Source organism: Coregonus lavaretus (genome assembly GCF_964263955.1).
Source record: "Coregonus lavaretus genome assembly, contig: HAP1_SCAFFOLD_1133, whole genome shotgun sequence".
Taxonomy (NCBI): Eukaryota; Metazoa; Chordata; class Actinopteri; order Salmoniformes; family Salmonidae; genus Coregonus; species Coregonus lavaretus.
The window spans coordinates 138,614-161,637 of NW_028166655.1; the positions used below are offsets into that span (position 1 = coordinate 138,614).

General features: G+C 42.9%; 1 protein-coding gene across 1 annotated transcript in view; it reads right to left on the reverse strand.

The window, feature by feature from the left end:
• LOC311114446 (A disintegrin and metalloproteinase with thrombospondin motifs 20-like) overlaps nt 1-15,719 on the reverse strand; it is a gene marked incomplete at both ends in the record, with an annotated part of 64,940 nt that extends 49,221 nt beyond the window's left edge. Inside the window, 5 exons of the mRNA XM_084189699.1 lie at nt 461-578; nt 978-1,114; nt 4,698-4,879; nt 6,883-7,028; nt 15,648-15,719. Of these exons, the coding sequence (XP_084045825.1) occupies nt 461-578; nt 978-1,114; nt 4,698-4,879; nt 6,883-7,028; nt 15,648-15,719 (655 nt within the window). The remainder of the gene's footprint in view (nt 1-460; nt 579-977; nt 1,115-4,697; nt 4,880-6,882; nt 7,029-15,647) is intronic.
• Between the last annotated feature and the right edge of the window lie 7,305 nt (nt 15,720-23,024).

Here is a 23,024-nt window from a genome sequence, read left to right on the forward strand (position 1 = left end):
ACAGCCAATTCTGCTAATTTATTTTGTTATTTTGTAGCTCAGACTTGAAGGGGATTGGACGTAATCAGTGCTTGGCCAGGGAAGAGACATCATACTAATCATGAGTTCAAGGGGGTCACGCTGGGTCGGAGTTAAGTTTGAGAACTTCCAGAGTTTACTGAGGCTTTCAACAGGTTTTGGAGACTTATTCAGGATATCCATTATGCAAAGCATTGTCCCAAAGCAAAAGGAAAATGTTCACTCCCTTCACTAGCATCCAAAAGTTGTCTCAGATTTCTGTTGTCATTTGTGCATTGTCCAAGTGTCAATTAGTTTAGCAAGTTTAGCATAGCAAACATCTTTATGTACTTTGTATATTGTATTTCAACTGTTCATAGACAGTTGTTGTTGTAAACAGCATCCAATACCTGCTAAAGTACTTTGGAATACAGGGAAACAAGAGAAAGGCAGCCTGGCTTACCATACTCAGCATCGTTGAAGGTCCCGGCGAGGGTTTTGCAGGAGGAGTTGTCCCCTCCACACACTCCACACTTGTCATTTTTCGCCTTGGAGTTCAACACATGATCACAGCCTGCTTGCTGTGGAAACACACAGAGACACACCAATCAGACAGGAGATCACACAGACACACACCAATCAGACAGGGGGTCACACAGACACACACCAATCAGACAGGGGGTCAAAACAAGGGTTATGTCTATCATCAGTGGTCACAAACCTGCACTAAAAATAGACGTTTATATACTCAATCCAACACAGCAAAACTCCAGCTTTCTCTGACTGTGTGTGTGTGTGTGTGTGTGTGTGTGTGTGTGTGTGTGTGTGTACATACTCTGATACAGTAGGTCAGCATCAACAACATTTCACAACACTGTTAGTGATATGCTGATATAGACAGACACATCTGAGAGAACATATATCAGTGTGTAAGTTAGCTGTGTTTGATACACAGTGTTGACGTTAGGGAGTACAGTTACCCGACAGAGGCCTTGAACACAGATGTCGTAGGTGTCTGGGCCACATGGCGTGCCGTCGATGACGCGATCCTTCAGCTGATAGTAGGCCATCGTCCCAGCAACCCGACAGAAGAGCTTGCACCGATCCTTCATTTGAACTACAGAGGAAAAACAGACACATTGGAAGATGACTGTATGGTGAGATATACAGTGCATTCAGAAAGTAGTATTCAGACCCCTTTAATTTTTCCTCATTTTGTTACATTACAGCCTTATTCTAAAATTGATTAAATTGTTTTTTCCCCCTCATCAATCTACACACAATACTCCATAATGACAAAGCAAAAATAAGTTTAGACATTTTTGCAAATATATATTTTTTTAAATACTGAAATATGACATTTACATAAGTATTCAGACCCTAAGAATTCAGACCCTTTACTCAGTACTTTGTTGAAGCACCTTTGGCAGCGATTACAGCCTTGAGTCTTCATAGGTATGACGCTACAAGCTTGGCACACCTGTATTTGGGGAGTTTCTCCCATTCTTCTCTGCAGATCCTCTCAAGCTCTGTCAACTTGGATGGGGAGCATTGCTGCACAGCTATTTTCCAGAGATGTTCGATCGGGTTCAAGTCCGGGCTCTGGCTGGGCCGCTCAAGGACATTCAGAGACTTATCCCGAAGCCACTCCTGCGCTGTCTTGGCTGTGTGCTTTGGGTCGTTGTCCTGTTGGAAGGTGAACTTTCGCCCCAGTCTGAGGTCCTGAGCGCTCTGGAGCAGGTTTTCATCAAGGATCTCTCTGTACTTTGCTCCGTTAATCTTTCCCTTGATCCTGACTAGTCTCCCAGTCCCTGCCGCTGAAAAACATCCCCACAGCATGATGCTTCCACCACCATGCTTCACCGTAGGCATGGTGCCAGGTTTCCTCCAGACGTGAGGCATGGCATTCAGGCCAAAGAGTTCAATCTTCGTTTCATCAGACTCGTGGTCCTCTGTAGCTCAATTGGTAGAGCATGGCATTCGTAACGCCAGGGTAGTGGGTTCGATCCCCGGGACCACCCATACGTAAAAATGTATGCACACATGACTGTAAGTCGCTTTGGATAAAAGCGTCTGCTAAATGGCATATTATATTATATTATAGAGAATCTTGTTTCTCAAGGTCTGAGAGTCTTTAGGTGCCTTTTGTCAAACTCCAAGCGGGCTGTCATGTGCATTTTACTGAGGAGTGGCTTCCGTCTGGCCACTATCATAAAGGCCTAATTGGTGGTCGTCCTTCTGGAAGGTTCTCCCATCTCCACAGAGGAACTCTAGAGCTCTGTCAGAGTGACCATCGGGTTCTTGGTCACCTCCCTGATCAAGGCCCTTCTCCCCCGACTGCTCAGTTTGGCCGGGCGGCCAGCTCTAGGAAGAGTCTTGGTGGTTCCAAACTTCTTCCATTAAAGAATGATGGAGGCCACTGGTACCCTTCCCCAGATCTGTGCCTCAACACAATCCTGTCTCGGAGCTCTACGGACAATTCTTTCCACCTCATGGCTTGGTTTTTGCTCTGACAAGCACTGTCAACTGTGGGACCTTATATAGACAGGTGTGTGCCTTTCCAAATCATGTCCAATCAATTGACTTTACCACAGGTGGACTCCAATCAAGTTGTAGAAGCATCCCAAGGATGATCAATGGAAATAGGATATTCCTGAGCTCAATTTCGAGTCTCATCGCAAAGGGTCTGAATACATATGTAAATAAGGTATTTCTGTTTTTTATTTTTAATAAATTTGCACACAACAAAAAAAATAAAAACAATTTTTTGTCATTATAGTGTATTGTGTGTAGATTGCTGAGGATTTATTTTATTTTATCCATTTTAGAATGAGGCTGTAACGTAACAAAAAGTGGGAAAAGTCAAGGGGTCTGAATACTTTCCGAAGGCACTGTATATATATATATATATATATATATATATATATATATATATATATATATACATACACTACCAGTGAAACATTTGGACACACCTTCTCATTCAAAGGTTTTCCCTTATTTTTACTATTTTTTACATTGTAGATTAATAGTGAAGACTTCAAAAACACATATGGAATCATGTAGTAACCAAAAATGTGTTAACCAAATCAAATTATTCTATTATTATGTTAAACAAATCAATTATATATTTGAGATTCTTCTAATAGCCACCCCTTGCCTTGATAACAGCTTTGCACACTCTTGGCATTCTCTCAACCAGGTGTGCCTTCTTAAAAGTTAATTTGTGGAATTTCTTTCCTTCTTAATGCGTTTGAGCCAATCAGTTGTGTTGTGACAAGGTATACAGAAGATAGCCCTATTTGGTAAAAGACCAAGTCCATATTATGGCAAGAACAGCTCAAATAAGCAAAGAGAAATGACAGTCCATCATTACTTTAAGACATGAAGGTCAGTCAACATGGAACATTTCTAGAACTTTGAAAGTTTCTTCAAGTGCAGACGCAAAAACCATCAAGCACTATGATGAAACTGGCTCTCATGAGGACCGCCACAGGAATGGAAGACCCAGAGTTACCTCTGCTGCAGAGGATAAGTTCATTAGAGTTACCAGCCTCAGAAATTGCAGCCCAAATATATGCTTCACAGAGTTCAAGTCACAGACACATCTCAACATCAACTGTTCAGAGGGTACTGTGTGAATCAGGCCTTCATGGTCGAATTGCTGCAAAGAAACCACTACTAAAGGACACCAATAAGAAGAAGAGACCTGCTTGCGCCAAGAAACACGAGCAATGAACATTAGACCGGTGGAAATGTGTTGTTTGGTCTGTAGACCAAATTGGAGATTTTTGGTTCCAACCGCCGTGTCTATGTGAGACACTGTGTGGGTGAACAAATGATCTCCGCATGTGTAGTTCCCACCGTAAAGCATGGAGGAGGAGGTGTTATGGTGTGTGGGTGCTTTGCTGGTGACACTGTCTCTGATTTATTTAGAATTCAAGGCACACTTAACCAGCATGGCTACCACAGCATTCTGCAGCGATACGCCATCCCATCTTGTTTGGGCTTAGTGGACTATCATTTGTTTTTCAAAAGGACAATGACCCAACACACCTCCAGGCTGTGTAAGGGCTATTTTAACAAGAAGGTTTTACGTAATTGTAAAAACATATTGACTAATAGCCCCACCTAGCCCTCAATTAGGCATGGTGGACCTTCTGACAGTTGACTTCAATTACATTTAAATTTTAGTCATTTAGCAGACGCTCTTATCCAGAGCAACTTACAGTTAGTGAATACATATTTTTTTATACTGGCCCCCCGTGGGAATCGAACCCACAACCCTGGCGTTGCAAACGCCATGCTCTATCAACTGAGCTACATCCCTGCCAGCCATTCCCTCCCCTACCCTGGGCCAATTGTGCACCGCCCATGAGTCTCCCAGTCGCAGCCGGCTGCGACAGAGCCTGGATTCGAACCAGGATCTCTAGTGGCACAGTTAGCACTGCGATGCAGTGCCTTAGACCACTGCGCCACTCAGAGGTGTCTATAAGTGTAGTATAGGGTAGGGTATAGCGTAGTAAAATTCTATAATGTAATGTTATCATGTAGTGCCTCCATTATAAACCATCACAGAAGCTTGGTGTTATCATGGTTTAACTGCTACTGCAGTGAGTACTCCCACTAATAATAAATTGAGTTTTATATATGGTAGCGCTTTTAAAGGACCCAAAGAAACTACAATAGAGGGTACTCACTACCACTGTACTTGGGCACCCAGCGGACGGTGGGAGGTAGACCGTTGATGTTGAAGTGCTTGCCGTCGAACTGAGAGCACTGCTCCTCGCGGAAATCTCTCCGTCCTCGGGGACACGGCTCAGTGTTGCACGACCGGAACTTCATCCTTCGACCTACGCAGAACTTTCCTCCATTCCTGGGCCTGAAGAAACATTACAGCAAAATAACTTGATTAAAACATGTCTGACTCTTTGATTGAAATGTGTTTAGCCAAGTACAGTTGAAGTCGGAAGTTTACATACACCTTAGCCAAATACATTTAAACTCAATTCCTGACATTTAATCCTAGTAAAAATTGGCTGTCTTAGGTCAGTTACGATCACCACTTTATTTTAAGAATGTGAAATGTCAGAATAATAGTAGAGAGAATTATTTATTTAAGCTTTTATTTCTTTCATCACATTCCCAGTGGGTCAGAAGTTTACATACACTCAATTAGTATTTGGTAGCATTGCCTTTAAATTGTTAACTTGGGTCAAACGTTTCGGATAGCCTTCCACAAGCTTCCCACAATAAGTTGGGTGAATTTTGGCCCATTCCTCCTGACAGAGCTAGTGTAACTGAGTCAGGTTTGTAGGCCTCCTTGCTCGCACACGCTTTTTCAGTTCTGCCCACAAATGTTATATGGGATTGAGGTCAGGGCTTTGTGATGGCCACTCCAATACCTTGACTTTGTTGTCCTTAAGCCATTTTGCCACAACTTTGGAAGTATGCTTGGGGTCATTGTCCATTTGGAAGACCCATTTGCGACCAAGCTTTAACTTCCTGACTGATGTCTTGAGATGTTGCTTCAATATATCCACATCATTTTCCTTCCTTATGATGCCATCTATTTTGTGAAGTGCACCAGTCCCTCCTGCAGCAAAGCACCCCCACAGCATGATGCTGCCACCCCCGTGCTTCACGGTTGGGATGGTGTTCTCCGGCTTGCAAGCACCCCCCTTTTTCCTCCAAACATAACGATGGTCATTATGGCCAAACAGTTCTATTTTTGTTTCATCAGACCAGAGGACATTTCTCCAAAAAGTACGATCTTTGTCCCCATGTGCAGTTGCAAACCGTAGTCTGGCTTTTTTATGGCGGTTTTGGAGTAGTGGCTTCTTCCTTGCTGAGCGGCCTTTCAGGTTATGTCGATATAGGACTCGTTTTACTGTGGATATAGATACTTTTGTACCTGTTTCCTCCAGCATCTTCACAAGGTCCTTTGCTGTTGTTCTGGGATTGATTTGCACTTTTCGCACCAAAGTTAGTTCAGCTCTAGGAGACAGAACGCGTCTCCTTCCTGAGCGGTATGATGGCTGCGTGGTCCCATGGTGTTTATACTTGCATATTATTGTTTGTACAGATGAATGTGGTACCTTTAGGCATTTGGAAATTGCTCCCAACGATGAACCAGACTTGTGGAGGACTACAATTGTTTTTCTGAGGTCTTGGCTGATTTCTTTTGCTTTTCCCATGATGTCTAGCAAAGAGGCACTGAGTTTGAAGGTAGGCCTGGAAATACATCCACAGGTACACCTCCAATTGACTCATATGATGTCAATTAGCCTATCAGAAGCTTCTAAAGCCATGACATCAATTTCTGGAATGTTCCAAGCTGTTTAAAGGCACAGTCAACTTAGTGTATGTAAACTTCTGACCCACTGGAATTGTGATACAGTGAATTATAAGTGAAATAATCTGTCTGTAAGCAATTGTTGAAAAAATGACTTGTGTCATGCACAAAGTAGATGTCCTAACCGACTTGCCAAAACTATAGTTTGTTAACATGAATTTTGTGGAGTGGTTTAAAAACGAGTTTTAATGACTCCAACCTAAGTGTACGTAAACTTCCGACTTCAACTGTATGTCCTCAGGCTTGGTTTGTGACTCTTTCTTACCCAGGTGTAGTATTGTTTTGACTGTTACTCAGGTGTAGCATTGTTTTGACTGTTACTCCTGGTTTGTTTTGACTAATCAGAGCCCTCAATGTGTGTGCTATTGCTTTGACTGGCTACTCCTGGTGTGTTTTGACTTAGTTTGGCTTAGTTAGACTAAGATTCGATCTTGCTCAGGCTTGTAGCAGTCTCCTGGTTTGTTTTGACTGATTAGTTAGGTTTGTTGCAGTCTCCTGGTGTTTTGCACTAGTCAGAATAAGAGTCTTACTCAGGGTTGTCGCAGGCTCTGGAGGTACTCCTGGTGCCTCCTCCACAGGTCCTGGAGCAGACACTGTAGGGCCCCCAGGGACCCCACTCCCCATGGACCGGCTGCAGGTCCAGCTCCTTGTTCACACACTTCCCATGTCTGCAATGCTGCACAGAGAGACATTATAAGTGGTAAGATTTCCAATGTATTCTAATGTATTCATGACTTGAAAACACAAACACACAAAGGGGATCCTCTTAAAAAGAGTGTGACATCATCACTCATCACTCATCACAATCCCAACCAACACACCACAGTGTAAGAGTGTCAACTCAGCTCCGGTTGGTGCAGTTCCCGATTTAGCACAAGCAGCGATCACAGCTGGGAGTTTTGTCCCTCCTTCCCTTCCCTAATCTTCTTTTTAGATGCAAGACTATCTCCTAAAAGTAAACGAGAGGATGCTAATCCTGCTATTATTTACCCCTGAGGAAGGCTTCCAAGTTCCCGATGCAGCTGTAGGGATAGGGCCTGTTGGGCCCCAGCCCCGGACCAGCGCCTAACCTGCTCTATGGGGAGGGATGAAGGAAGAGGAGGAGATGAGGGGATGACAGTGCCAGTTAGAGGAACCAGAGCCAGAGCCAACAACACTCTTCAACTCTTCCTTGTTGGCAGCCTTTATTACATCAGGTATTGACCGAGGGGGTAGTCAATACATCTTCAAATGTGTTTGGCTGTTTCTTCTCAATGAGCTAAGCCAGGTCCTCTCCTGTTGAATTCCTGCTCTGCTGGTGTCACATGCCCCCCTCTTGTGGCCAGCTATTCCTCCAAACTATGTAAGTGGGCGTTCCAAATGGCACCCTATTCCCTATAGTTCCCATAGGGCTCTAGTCAAAGGTAGTGCACTATGTAGGGAATAGGGTGTCATTTAGGATGTAGCCTGAGCCTGTGATGACTAGGACATGCTTTCATCAGCAGAGCTGGAACTCGAAAGTGACCCTATGGACTAATCTCAGAGGAAAGAGCTGTTTAATGAAAAGCATTAGGGGAGGAAGAAACAGTCATTGGGTTTATCACACTACTTTTCCATACATATGCTACCCATTCACGCTGATTAATAACCTTTTTCACATGAGCTCAGTGTGCATGAAGTGTGGTATGAACGGGAGACACTCTGCATGTTACTGCCTAGGTATAGGACTTACCAACCAACCCCTGCCAAGAAGTGGTAGACCTAACAGTGCTTTCATAAAGCAAGCATGGCAGCCTATTTAGTACTGTCTGTGTAACTAAATCTCTGCCTCCATGGAGAAGATAGCAGGAGGGTCCTTTTCAGAGAAAAAATGTGGGACAAGACGGCGTCTGTCTGGGTGCACAGCGGCAGGCAGGCAGCCCGTTGTCCGGGCACACAGACGCGGGAAGTGGTGGCACGGTGGCGATAAAAGAAACCCTAGAGTTGTGATAACAGGATAACAGAGCTCATTACTGGCTTGACATCAGGAGAGCTTTGCCTTTCTCCCCATTCAGACAGAAACCATGTGACCAAACCCCAGCGTACTGGGCACACTCAGTAAAGAGGCTGTTACGCTGATTTTATTGTACATGTCTTAACTATCTTCAATGGTATGTAATATGTATGGATGCAGTTCCATCTGCATGTTCAGCCGTCACACATAGGGCCAAGTCTTTGCAATCTCCATTTCCCACTCAACTGTATTGGTATTGGTATTTTATTAGGATCTCCATTAGCTGTTGCAAAAGCAGCAGCTACTCTTCCTGGGGTCCACACAAAACATGAAACATGACATAATACAGAACATTAATAGACAAGAACAGCTCAAGGACAGAACTACATACATTTAAAATGTCACACATAGCCTACATATCAGCACATACTGTACACACAAAATATATAGGTCAAATAGGGGAGAGGCATTGTTCCGTGAGGTGTTGCTTTATTAGTTTTAAAAAAAAAACAGGTTTGCTGTTCACCTGAGCAATCTGAGATGGAAGGGAATTACATGCAATCATGGCTCAATATAATACCATACGTTTTCTTGAATTTGTTCTGGATTTGGGGACTGTGAAAAGACCCCTGGTGGCATGTCTGGTGGGGTAAGTGTGTGTGTCAGAGCTGTGTGTAAGTTGACTATGCAAACAATTTGGAATTGAACACATTAATGTTTCTTATAAAAAGAAGAAGTGATGCAGTCAGTTTCTTCTCTACTTTTAGCCAAGAGAGAGTGGCATGCATAATATTGATATTAGCCCCCTGATTACAGTGAAGATCAAGACTTGCTGCTCTGTTCTGGGCCAGCTGCAGTTTTTCTAGGTCTTTCTTTGCAGCACTTGACAATATGACTGGGCGATAATCAAGATAAGATCAAACTAGAGCATGCAGGACTTTGTGTAGTGTGGTGTCAAAAAAACAGCGCATCTCTTTATCATGGACATACCTCTCCCCATATTTACAATCATTGAATCAATATATGTTTTGACCATGACAGTTTACAATCCAAGGTAACACCAAGTAATTTAGTCTCCTCAACTTGCTCAACAGCCACATTATTCAATATGAGATTCAGCTGAGGTCTAGAACTTAGGGAATGATTTGTACAAAATACAATGCTCTTAGTTTTAGAGGACCCGTTTATTATTGGCCACCCATTCTAAAACGGACTGCAACTCTTTTTTTAGGGTTGCAGTGTTTTCACTAGCTGTGGTTGCTGACGCATATAGGGTTGAATGATCAGCATACATAGACACGCTGGCTTTGTTTAATGCCAGTGGCAGATCATTAGTACAAATAGAAAAGAGCAGAGGGCCAAGAGAGCTGCCCTGCAGTACACCACACTTTAGAGAAGCTTCCATTAAATAAAACTTGTTGTGTTCTATTAGATAGATAGCTCTGAATCCACGATATGGCAGAGGTTGAAAAGCCATAACACATACATTTTTTCAACAACAGGTTATGGTCAATAATATCAAAGGCTCCACTGAAATCTAACAGTACAGCTCCCACAATCTTCTTATTATCGATGTCTTTCAACCAATCATCAGTCATTTATGTCAGTGCAGTACATGTTGAGTTCCCTTCTCTATAAGCATGCTGAAAGTCTGTTGTTAATTTGTTTACAGAGAAATAGCACTTTTTTCAAAAGTTTGCTAAGAGTCGTCAGCAAGCTGATTGGTCAGCTGTTAGAACCAGTAAAGGGTGCTTTACCATTATTGGGTAGCGGAATGACTTTGGCTTCCCTCCAAGTCTGAGGACAAACATATCTCCAGACTCAGATAAAAAAATATGACAAATTGGAGTGGCAATGTAGTCCGCTACAATTCTCAGTAGCTTTCCATCTAAGTTGTATTGACAACACCTCACCCACACTAACTTTACAGAATTCAAAATTGCATTGCTTTTCTTTAATTATTAGGTATTTTATGCAATAATATGATGGCTCACAGATGGTTGTTGGCATTTCATGCCTAAATTTGCCTATGTTGCCAATTAAATAGTGATGGGCAACATCTAAAGCTTTTCGATTCCTTATCAATTCATGGGGCAATAACAGTTCTAACAGTCAGTTTCTTAATAGGTGCATGCTTATCAATAACTGAAATAAACAACTTCATAAATGTATCAAGTGCAGCATCTGGATGCTCCTCATTACACATCAGACCAACAAATATATTTTGTATCTTCAACATACACTTAGTGTACAAAACATTAGGAACGGCTTCCTAATATTGAGATGCACCCCCTTTTGTCCTCAGAACAGCCTCAATTCGTGAAGGCATGGACTCCACAAGGTGTCGAAAGCATTCCACAGGGATGCTGGCCCATGTTGACTCCAATGCTTCCCACAGTAGTGTCAAGTTGGTTGGATGTCCTTGGATGATGGACCATTGTTAATACACACTGGAAACTGTTGAGTGTGAAAAACCCAGCAACGCTGCAGTTCTTTTTTTGGTATTTTACCCCCTTTTTCCATGGTATCCAATTGGTATTTACAGTCCCATCGCTGCATCTCCCGTACGGACACGGGAGAGGGGAAGGTCGAGAGTCGTGCATCCTCCGAAACACAATCCAACTGAGCCGCACTGCTTCTTGACACAGTGCCCGCTTAACCCGGAAGCCAGCCGCACCAATGTGCTGGAGGAACCACCGTACACCTAGCGACCAAGTCAGCGTGCACTGCGCCCGGCCCGCCACAGGAGTCACTAGTGCGCGATGGGACAAGAACATCCCTGCCGGCCAAACCTGCTGCGACAGAGCCTGGACTCGAACCAGGATCTCTAGTGGCACAGCTAGCACTGCGATGCAGTGCCTTAGACCACTGCGCCACTCGGGAGGCCCAACGCTGCAGTTCTTGACACAAACGGATGCACCTGGCACCTACTACCATACCCCATTCAAAGGCACTTAAATCTGTTGTCTTGCTCATTCACCCTCTGAATGGAACACATACACAATGTCTCAATTGTCTCAAGGCTTAAAAATCCTTCTTTAACCTGTCTCCTCCCCTTCATCTACACTAATTGAAGTGGATTTAACAAGTGACAACAATAAGGGATCATAGCTTTCACCTGGATTCACATGGACAGTTTATTTCATTGAAAGCGCAGGTGTTCCTAATGTTTTGTACACTCAGTGTAGGAATCAGTACAAAACGTTTTTAGGCCCAGTCTTTGGAACTTTGGCTTTTCTAGATATGGCCACTATATTATGGTCAGTACATACAATGGGTATGGATACAGCTTTAAAGCTGAGTTCTGCAGCATTATTACAAATATTTGTAAACACCCTGGTAGGTTGATTAATAACCCCAACCAGATTACAGGCTCTGGTTATAGTGAGCAGCTTCCTCTTGAGCGGACAGCTTGATGAAAACCAGTCTATATTCCAGTCACCCAGAAAATGGACCTCTGTTAAAGCTGCAATAGGTAAAGTTTTGGGGCGACCTGACAAAATTCAAATACAAATGTGAGTTATAGATCTGTCATTCTCATTGAAAGCAAGTTTAAGAAGCGGTAGATCTGTTCTATTTCCGTTATTTCTATGCTGCACATTTATTATCCAGCTAATGAATGTTAGCACTTAGTGGCCTATAAGCACCACCAAAACAAGAGGCTTTAGATGAGGCAGGTGAACGTGCAACCACAACACTTTAAACATGAGATCCTCTCTAAGCTTTACAGTCTCTTCTGTAGATGCTATACCCCTGTATTCCGACTGCTGCATCATCAAAATAATAAAGTGAGTCTCAGAGACCGCCAATATATGAATGTTCTCATTTTAGCAAGTTATTGATTTCATAAACCTTCTTTCTAAGGCTACATACAGTGCATTCGGAAAGTATTAAGACCCGTTGACTTTTTCCACATTTTGTTACGTTACAGCCTTATTCTGAAATTAATTAAATTGTTTTTTCCCTCATCAATCTACACACAATACCCCATAATGACAAAGCAAAAACAGGTTTTGGAAATTTTTGGAAAAAATAAATTAAAAAACGGAAATATCACATTTACATAATTATTCAGACCCTTTACTCAGTACTTTGTTGAAGCACCTTTGGCAGCGATTATAGCCTCGAGTCTTCTTGGGTATGATGCTACAAGCTTGGCACACCTGTATTTGGGGATTTTCTCCCATTCTACTCTGCAGATCCTCTCAAGCTCTGTCAGGTTGGATGGGGAGCGTCGCTGCACACCTATTTTCAGGTCTCTCCAGAGATGTTAGATCGGATTCAAGTCCGGGCTCTGGCTGGGCCACACAAATACATTCAGAGACTTTTCCCGAAGCAACTCCTGCGTTGTCTTGGCTGTGTGCTTAGGGTCATTGTCCTGTTGGAAGGTGAACCTTCGCCCCAGTCTGAAGTCCTGAGCGCTCTAGAGCAGGTTTTCATAAAGCCTCTCTCTGTACTTTGCTCCATTCATCTTTCCCTCGAACCTGACTACTCTCCCAGTCCCTGCCACTGAAAAACATCCCCACAGCATGATGCTTCCACCACCATGTTTCACGTTGGGATAGTGCCAGGTTTCCTCCAGACGTGACGCTTGGCATTCAAGCCAAATAGTTCAATCTTGGTTTCAGACCAGAGAATCTTGTTTCTCAAGGTCTGAGACTCCTTTAAGTGCCTTTTGGCAAACTCCAAAAGGGCTGTCATGTGCCTTTTACTGAGGAGTGGCTTCCGTCTGGCCACTCTACCATAAAGGCCTGATTGGTGGAGTGCTTTAGAGATGTTGTCTTTCTGGAAGGTTCTCCCATCTCCACAGAGGAACTCTGGAGCTCTGTCAGAGTGACCATTGGTTTCTTGGTCACCTCCCTGACCACGGCCCTTCTCCCCCGATTGCTCAGTTTGGCCGGGCGGCCAGCTCTAGGAAGAGTCTTGGTGGTTCCAAACTTCTTCCATTTAAGAATAATGGAGGCCACTGTGTTCTTGGGGACCTTCAATGTTGCAGAAATGTTTTGGTACCCTTCACCAGATCTGTGCCTCAACACAATCCTGTCTCAGAGCTCTACGGACAGTTCCTTCGACCTCATGGCTTTGTTTTTGCTCTGACATGCACTGTCAACTGTGGGACCTTATATACAGTGAGGGAAAAAAGTATTTGATCCCCTGCTGATTTTGTACGTTTGCCCACTGACAAAGAAATGATCAGTCTATAATTTTAATGGTAGGTTTATTTGAACAGTGAGAGACAGAATAACAACAATAAAATCCAGAAAAACGCATGTAAAAAATGTTATACATTTATTTGCATTTTAATGAGGGAAATAAGTATTTGACCCCTTCTCCATCAGAAAGATTTCTGGCTCCAAGGTGTCTTTTATACAGGTAATGAGCTGAGATCAGGAGCACACTCAGTGCTCCTAATCTCAGTTTGTTACCTGTATAAAAGACACCTGTCCACAGAAGCAATCAATCAATCAGATTCCAAACTATCCACCATGGCCAAGACCAAAGAGCTCTCCAAGGATGTCAGGGACAAGATTGTAGACCTACACAAGGCTGGAATGGGCTACAAGACCATCGCCAAGCAGCTTGGTGAGAAGGTGACAACAGTTGGTGCGATTATTCGCAAATGGAAGAAACACAAAAGACCTGTCAATCTCCCTTGGCCTGGGGCTCCATTCAAGATCTCACCTCGTGGAGTTGCAATGATCATGAGAACAGTGAGGAATCAGCCCAGAACTACACATGAGGATCTTGTCAATGATCTCAAGGCAGCTGGGACCATAGTCACCAAGAAAACAATTGGCAACACACTACGCCGTGAAGGACTGAAATCCTGCAGCGCCTGCAAGGTCCCCCTGCTCAAGAAAGCACTTATACAGGCCCGTCTGAAGTTTGCCAATGAACATCTGAATGATTCAGAGGAGAACTGGGTGAAAGTGTTGTGGTCAGATGAGACCAAAATCGAGCTCTTTGGCATCAACTCAACTCGCCGTGTTTGGAGGAGGAGGAATGCTGCCTATGACCCCAAGAACACCATCCCCACCGTCAAACACGGAGGTGGAAATATTATGCTTTGGGGGTGTTTTTCTGCTAAGGGGACAGGACAACTTCACCGCATCAAAGGGACGATGGACAGGGCCATGTACCGTCAAATCTTGGGTGAGAACCTCCTTCCCTCAGCCAGGGCATTGAAAATGGGTCGTGGATGGGTATTCCAGCATGACAATGACCCAAAACACACGGCCAAGGCAACAAAGGAGTGGCTCAAGAAGAAGCACATTAAGGTCCTGGAGTGGCCTAGCCAGTCTCCAGACCTTAATCCCATAGAAAATATCTGGAGGGAGCTGAAGGTTCAAGTTGCCAAACGTCAGCCTCGAAACCTTAATGAGAGAAGATCTGCAAAGAGGAGTGGGACAAAATCCCTCCTGAGATGTGTGCAAACTACAAGAAACATCTGACCTCTGTGATTGCCAACAAGGGTTTTGCCACCAAGTACTAAGTCATGTTTTGCAGAGGGGTCAAATACTTATTTCCCTCATTAAAATGCAAATCAATTTATAACATTTTTGACATGCGTTTTTCTGGATTTTTTGGTTGTTATTCTGTCTCTCACTGTTCAAATAAACCTACCATTAAAATTATAGACTGATCATGTCTTTGTCAGTGGGAAAACGTACAAAATCAGCAGGGGATCAATACTTTTTTCCCTCACTGTAGACAGGTGTGTGCCTTTCCAAATCATGTCAAATCAATTGAATTTACTACAGGTGGCTGTGGACTCCAATCAAGTTGTAGAAACATCTCAAGGATGATCAATGGAAACAGGATGCACCTGAGCTCAAGTTCGTGTCTCATAGCAAAGGGCATGAATACTTATGTAAATGCATTTTTTAGTGTTTTGCAAACATTTCTAACAAACTGTTTTGTAGATTGATGAGGATTTTATTTTATTTAATCAATTTTAGAATAAGGCTGTAACATAACAAAACGTGGAAAAAGGGAAGGGGTCTGAACACTTTCCGAAAGCACTGTATATATTAATATGGGTTATTTTTAGCCCATTTCCTGGGTAGCTTATCAGAGATAGACATAATATAAAATAACATAAAAAAGCATGACTAATAGTCAGTCAATCAGGCACTTGTGCGTTTCAGTTGGTGTATTTTTTTAATGTGGGGCTTAAGCTACTGACCCGGAAGCTCTCTCACTCCTCCCAGTCTTTTGGGAGGGAGGGTGGACAATGAGCCTGTCATAGCAGATGTAAGCAATGTCCCCACGCTCTCTGGCAGCTTTCATGGCTGGGATAAGTTCTTTCCGCCTCTGGCGCACAGCTTCTGAGTAATCCTTGTTAAGGAAGATGTTGGTTCCTCTCAAGTTCTTGGCTTTCTCCAGAACAGCCATCTTGTCCCTAAACCTTAGGAACTTAATCACTATCAGCCTGGGTCTGTCACCTAGGCTGGTTACAGGTTTTCCAGACCTGTGGGAGCGCTCCACCTCAATATTCGTATGATCCATCAGCAGCGTTCAGTGATATTTTTTTAAACTTTCTCCTCAGACTCTGCCTAGTTCTCATGTGAAGACTCTATGCCATCCACAACGATGTTATTCCTCCTGGATTGTCCCTCTAGATAGTCTGTTTTCACAGTCATCGTTAATAATGATTCACAGACAGTGCTGATGTCATCTCGCGTGGACTTACAGTTTGTTGTCATATTGCTGCAAGTCTCTTTCAAGACATCCACCTCTCCTTAGGAGAACTGCAAACTGTTCTTAAAGTCCTGGACCTCTCTGTGAAGATTGTCAATTTTTTTGTTAGTTGAGTCCATCAGTATTTGGACAAAGCTCTTGAAGCTATTTTCCTGTTGTTGTAACAACTGCTTATAGAACCCTTTTTGTTCGTTTAAAAGAGCCTTCACCTGTGATTGAGAAAAACAATCCTCTCTGTTACTCCCACCGGCTTTGGTTTTGGATGTCACGGTAGCAACATAGGCCTCATCAGGGGAACACTGAGGTTGAGGTGTCTCTGTGTATGCCTGAGCATTAATGTGCTCCGAGCTAAGCCATGACCTGGGGTGAATACCTGTGGATCTCCCTACCATACTGCAGACACACACACCTCTAATCTGGCACGGTTGCCCTGTCCAGGGCTGGAGTAATACGCTCTAAAGAGCAATGATGGAGTATAAGGCCTACACATGATGGCAGGCAGGTGTAAACAGCCTGGAGCCGTGAACTAAAGAAAACCACAAACATTTCCATAATTCAGACAAGCTTTGAGTAATGAACATGTAAAAGTTCCCCCTTTCTCAGCTCAAACTCAACGTCCACATCCCGGCCCATTTTGTAATGGCAATAACCAAATAAAATCTACAGATATATTAGATTTGTTTTAAAGACCCAAAGTGGAATGTGCTAAAACAAACCACCGACATACATGAGTAGATATAGATATGGGTTCCACACGGTACTGAGCCAGGTCTTTGGGTTGAGAAAACACTGAACACCAAATACCCCCCCCCCACACACACACACACACAGAATATCCTCAACCACCCCTGGCACCCTCCACCCCTCCCCCTCCAGGGAACGACTACTGCGACGCTGCGGTGCTGCTGGGCGGTGAGACCTGAGCAACTGACAAACACAAGAGGTTGGCTGTCAGATAGGACCAAAGCCCCTGTAAGCCTTTAAGGCATTCCACTCCCTGCTGGCACTTCATGTTTAATACCATTTTGTTTAGTATGAAAAGATTATGTGGGTTGAAAAAAAAGAGAAAGATTAAATCTGCCATGTGTGTGAGGTGTGTGTGGGGTGTGGTGTGTGTGTATGTGGGGGGGGGGGGGGGGGGGTGCTCTGCAGCAAATAAAATCTACAGATATATTAGATTTGTTTAAAGACCCAAAGTGGAATGTGCATTTGCATTGTGGCATTTGATGGCCTTGTGAGATAAAATTGCCCAACTGTTGCTAGCATGTGTTTTAAATTTGTAATTTTCACACCACACACACGTTGTTGCTTAACAACGTTTAGGGAGCCATCAAGTAGTTGAGGAGGGAGCAAGAATGGTTAGCTAGCAGTAAACCAAACAAGCATCTGCTCTGCTCTAAGTTCAGCTGGCTGATTATGCAGGGGTTCCCAACCATTTTTCACCAGGGCCCCCTTTTTCACATTTGTAAAATGTCATGTCCCCCCTTTTATTTGTTATTATTGTTTATTGAGATAGCCTATATTAAATACAGCACCAGCTTGATTTTGTTTAATTTCTCAACCCGATTTCCCCAAATGTTATTCCTTATATCTATATATATATATATATATATATATATATATATATATATATATATATATATATATTTTTATAAACAATACAAAACATACACATACAAATGACAACATCGTACAAACATCAACTACATCACACCTGCCCAGACCCACTAGCACAAACCCCCATTTCCAGCGCCCACATCACTTTCCGCCACATGGCCTCAAACTGCACCATTTTGTTTCTCTCCGTAGCCCATGCACTTTACATTTTTAGATAATAAAGCATTTGACCTTTCCATTGCGTCAACGATGGAGGATTGGTTGGTTTCCAGTTTTTAAGTATACTTTTATTTTTTTGGATTGACGAGAAGTATCACCCAGCCCATCGGGTATCTCACTGCACCCTCATATGCCATGTCTTTAAATATGCACACAATTTTCTTACTCTGCCCATATCTTTTGGACTTTATAACATTCCCACAAGGCATGGATTATTGAGTCATTAGTTTTACACTTCAGACATGACTCTGCCTTTGTGCTGTAGAATTTGTGAATTGTCTCTTGTATATTAAATTCTATACATACATTTATACTGGATTAAGCGTACATTTTTGTTAACTGTAATCTTGTTAGTTATGTTCCAACATTCCCTCATTTGTGCCAATATCAGTTATTTTTAAGTCTTGGTTTCAATAGTTTAGATTTAGTTTTCTAAGAGATTGTCTGCAAGGTTTTGTATTGTTTACCTATCATTTGAATATCATTTTCTGACTCAAATAGTATTCCCTCAAGATTGCTCTGATGTCCAAAAGATTTCAGGCCTCCTGAGTGGCGCAGCGGTCTAAGGCAGTGCTTGAGGCGTCACTACAGACCCGGGTTTGATCACTGGCTGTGACCGGGAGACATGAGGCGGTGCACAATTGGCCCAGCGTCGTCCGGGTTAGGGGAGGGTTTGGCCGGCCGAGATTTCCTTGTCCCATCGCGCTCTAGCAACTCCTTGTGGCGGGCCAGGCGACTGCAAGCTGACTTCGGTCGCCAGCTGGACGGTGTTTCCTGCGACACATTGGTGCAGCTGGCTTCCGGGTTAAGTGAGCAGTGTGTCAAGAAGCAGTGCGACTTGGCATGGTCGTGTTTCAAAGGACGCATGGCTCTCGACCTTCACCTCTCCCAAGTCCGTAGGGGAGTTGCAGTGATGGGACAAGACTGTAACTACCAATTGGATATCACGAAAAAAGGGGTAAAAGTACAATAAAAAATAAAAATAAATGTTGTGATATAAAACTTTTAAGTAGCATGTACTTGAAAATATCTACATTGGTCAATCCAAAATTGCTTTTTAAAGCTGTCATGGAAGTAAATGTATTTCCTAATACCAAGTTATTTACAGTTTCTATGCCTTTAGTTTTCCATGTTGACCAATTTATCGGTGAATTCTGAAAAGCTATCCAAGGATTGTTCCAAAAGGTTGTGTTTTTAGGGAGTGATATTGGTTCTTCTAGAATACGTTACATTTTCTTCCATATTGTTATAGTGTTCTTAACTATGAAGCTATTAATGTTCTTAGACACGTAAGAAGATTCTGGGGATGAGCATGCGCATCTTCAATATGTACCCATTGTTCCTCTTTAGTGCATTTAACTATATGTCACAAGTAAAATGTAATTCCGCTACCAAATATGTTTTATTATGATAATTTATATGAACCCTCAATTTATACATATTCTCTTTTAAAGAAAGTGAATAGATAGATTGATAGTGACAGAGTCACACATGGTATAAAATTACTTTCCAAGCAAAGTCCAATTTATTTTACTCCTCGACTTTAGAAGGACGAAGTTCAGCTTCTGAATGTCATGGAGACAAACCAAAGATATTCCTGTGCATCAGAGTTACGTCTTCCTCTGGCATTTTACCACTTGTTTCTAGACTAAAGTATTTTTTTACTCCTCAAATCAAGGAAGGTTTGTCCCTGATGGCCTGCTGTCACTGACGGTCTGTCTGACCAGCCCAGCACCACATCAATCTATCTAGTTACCGCATCTCGCCACTCCACTCCTCAGTATGCTAATTATCAGGGGTCACTTTTACATATAACACTATAGAGACCACCAGCAGACCACTGTGGAGGTGTTCAATCAGCACAGTGTAAGCTATCATGATATACAGTAGATCTGCAACAACTCTGTCTTAAGGCTGAGTAATGCTACATACCACCATCCTACTGCATCAGACTGATAAAGGTGTAAGGTGAGAAAGGGGAATATTTTTATGTGAGCGATCTTTGCCCATGACTGCACTACCTTGCAAACAAAAATGAATAGTTAGGACGTCCCCTGAACGTCATGAAATGGTCACCTAAAGTGATCAGGACGCTGTGTTGTGGTCCACTGGAGGTTTTGTCTAGTTCCCAACTTGTTCCGGGGACGTCACCTGATGGTTGCGAAGAAACGTTCTCAGAAAAAACAACTTTCTAGCCAGGGCACGCGCACCCTAGTTTCATTACACATCACCCCTTGTTACTGTTGCCAAGCCCATCAAGGTTCTGATTGGTGAACCACTGATTACATTGTGTATGTTTATTCATCCAGTAATTATTATTCAACATGTCCTCACCTGGGATTTGAACTCACTACCTCCTGGTTCACAGCATTCCGATCTTCCTGCTACGCCACCATGTCTGTGTCAATGACTGATTTCACCTGTATTCCTACACTTTGTACTTCAAAGTAAATCTCAGCTCTGTTAAAAATATACTCAAGAAAAACAATTATATTTTTCATAGTGATTCAGGAAAAACAGACAACTATACTGAAAACCCAAACTCAAATTGCTGAAATAAGTAAATGAAATCAATGATGAGAGAATAGTCAGATTAACTGATAACTATACTCAACAAAAATATAAACGCAACATTTAAAGTGTTGGTCCCATGTTTCATGAGCTGAAATAAAAGATCCCAGAAATGTTCCATATGCACAAAAAGCTTATTTCTCTCAAATGTTTTGCACAAAATTGTTTACATCCCTGTTAGTGAGCATTTCTCCTTTGCCAAGATAATCCATCCCATGACAGGTGTGGCATATCAAGAAGGCCACTCTAAAATGTGCAGTTTTGTCACACAACACAATGCCACAGTTTTGAGGGAGTGTGCAATTGGAAGGCTGACTGCAGGAATGTCCACCGGAGCTGTTGCCAGAGAATTGAATGTGCAATTCTCTACCATAAGCTGCCTCTAACATCGTTTTAGAGAATTTGGCAGTACGTCCAACAGGCCTCAACTGCAGACCACGTGTAACCACATCAGCCCAGGACCTCCACAGCTGGCTTCTTTACCTGCGGGATCACCTGAGATCAGGCACCCGGACAGCTGATGAAACTGAGGAGTATTTCTGTCTGTAATAAAGCCCTTTTGAGGGGAAAAACTAATTCTTATTGGCTGGGCCTCGCTCCCAAGTGGGTGGGCCTATGCCCTCCCAGGCCCACCCATGCCTGCGCCCCTGCCCAGTCATGTGAAAGCCATAGATTAGGGCCTAATTTATTTATTTCAATTGACTGATTTCCTTATATGAACTGTAACTCAGTAAAATCATTGAAATTGTTGCATGTTGCATTTATATTTCTGTTCAGTATAAAATAGCAGTGCAGATGGCACTCTTTTGCTAAGTGCAGGTCATGAATGTGTAGGGGACTTTTTGAAATTCTACAGGTCGTTTTGAAAAGTTAGTACTAAGTTATCATGTCAAATGTAATCATATTGTCAATGATTAAAGATTTTTACACTATTTTAGCTGAACAGCGCTTCAAGAGCGTCCTAAAAACGTCCTCGGGAATTAGACAAAACCTCCAGGGGACCATGACATAACGTTCAAACCCCTTTAGGTGACCATTTCATGACATTCCGGGGACGTCCTAATGAATAGTAAAATGAAAGTCCTGAGAACATCCTAAAAAAGGTCCTGACATGGTCCTCAGTGACGTCCTGGTAACTTACACAGAACTAGACAAAGGAACACCAGAGAATGTTACCTTGGGACCATCATGCGACATCCCCTTGACCATCATGAAATGTCCCCTTGTGGTCATTGAATGTCCCAACTTATTTTCAGTGGAGAAATGTGAAACATCATGGGAAAAAGGTATCTCCTCTCTTCCTTGTGTTCTAAGAGGTGAGAGAGGGGCTTAGAGGGATGATGCAACCACAAGCTGAGAGCCACCCCCTCAACCCCTCACACCATCCTCTCTACTCAGCAGTGGAAGGTTATCATTAGTTTGAATTAGTGGTTTGGCCCGACAGCTGTTCCATTCACCTGTACTTCACAGATACTTTTACCTTTGGTGTTTGTTCCTCTCTCATTTCACATAGACAGAGTCAAACCTAGTTTGAAGATAACAAAGGTTAAGACAATAGGATTCTAATATCCCATAACTCTTTACATAAATGCAAAGGGACCTGCGCAACTAGGCTCCCTCTTCCTCTTTAGGTAGATATCTGCCTCTCCGGATTTTTCCTTATATTTGCTTTATAATGTTAATTTCAGATAGTGATGTTCAGGTATTAAATTGTCTTAATATGTTGATTAAAGTCAGAAAGTTAGCTAGGAAGAAAAGTTATGATGTATTATAGAGAATGCTTAAAAAACCTTCCATCATGAAGAAGGGCTTAGTATTGTCACGAATTCAGCCGAGGCTGCCCCTCCTCCTTGCTCGGGCAGGTTTCGGCGTTCGTCGTCACCAGCTTACTAGCCACTACCGCTCCATTTATCATCACTCCATTTGTCTTGTCTTGTCTTGTCAATCACACACACCTAGTACTCATTCCCTCATTAGTCTGTGTATAAGTGTTCCCTCTGCCCCCTTGTCCTTTGTGAGTGATTGTTCGTTGTGAGAGTGAGTAGCTCAGTTGAGCTCTTTACTTGTATGCAGCCAAGGTTGATTTTCCCTTGTGCTAGTTTCGTTCTGTCGCTATATGCGCTACATTATTGTACACTGAATAAACTCTTGATTTCTGTGTTTTACCTCCTGTGCCTGACTCCGTCATTCACACCTCATCACAAGTATTTTATCGTCCCAATTTGTCTCAGTCATGTAGCAACCTCCTGCTACCCAATCAAAATTAAATCCATCCTGAGTCGCCGAAAGCTACCATCACTATTGTACAATATTACACAGAGAAATTATATGTCAGAGAGAGCTAGCAAAACAATAATCCACTTGTTCAGCCAAAGCAACAGGTCTGTGATGATGTAAAGTGGAAACATCCCAGAGATTAGCAGAGAGTGACATTGATACGAGTCAGAGATTCCAGAGCCTGAGCTCACAGGCAGCATCGTACGACACTAGTCTGTATGGTTGCAAGGGGCCCAAGCCAACACTCGCCGCCTCAGCCAACGCTCGCCGCCTCAGCCAACACATTCTATTCTGCCTCAGCCTGGCTCTGCTTTT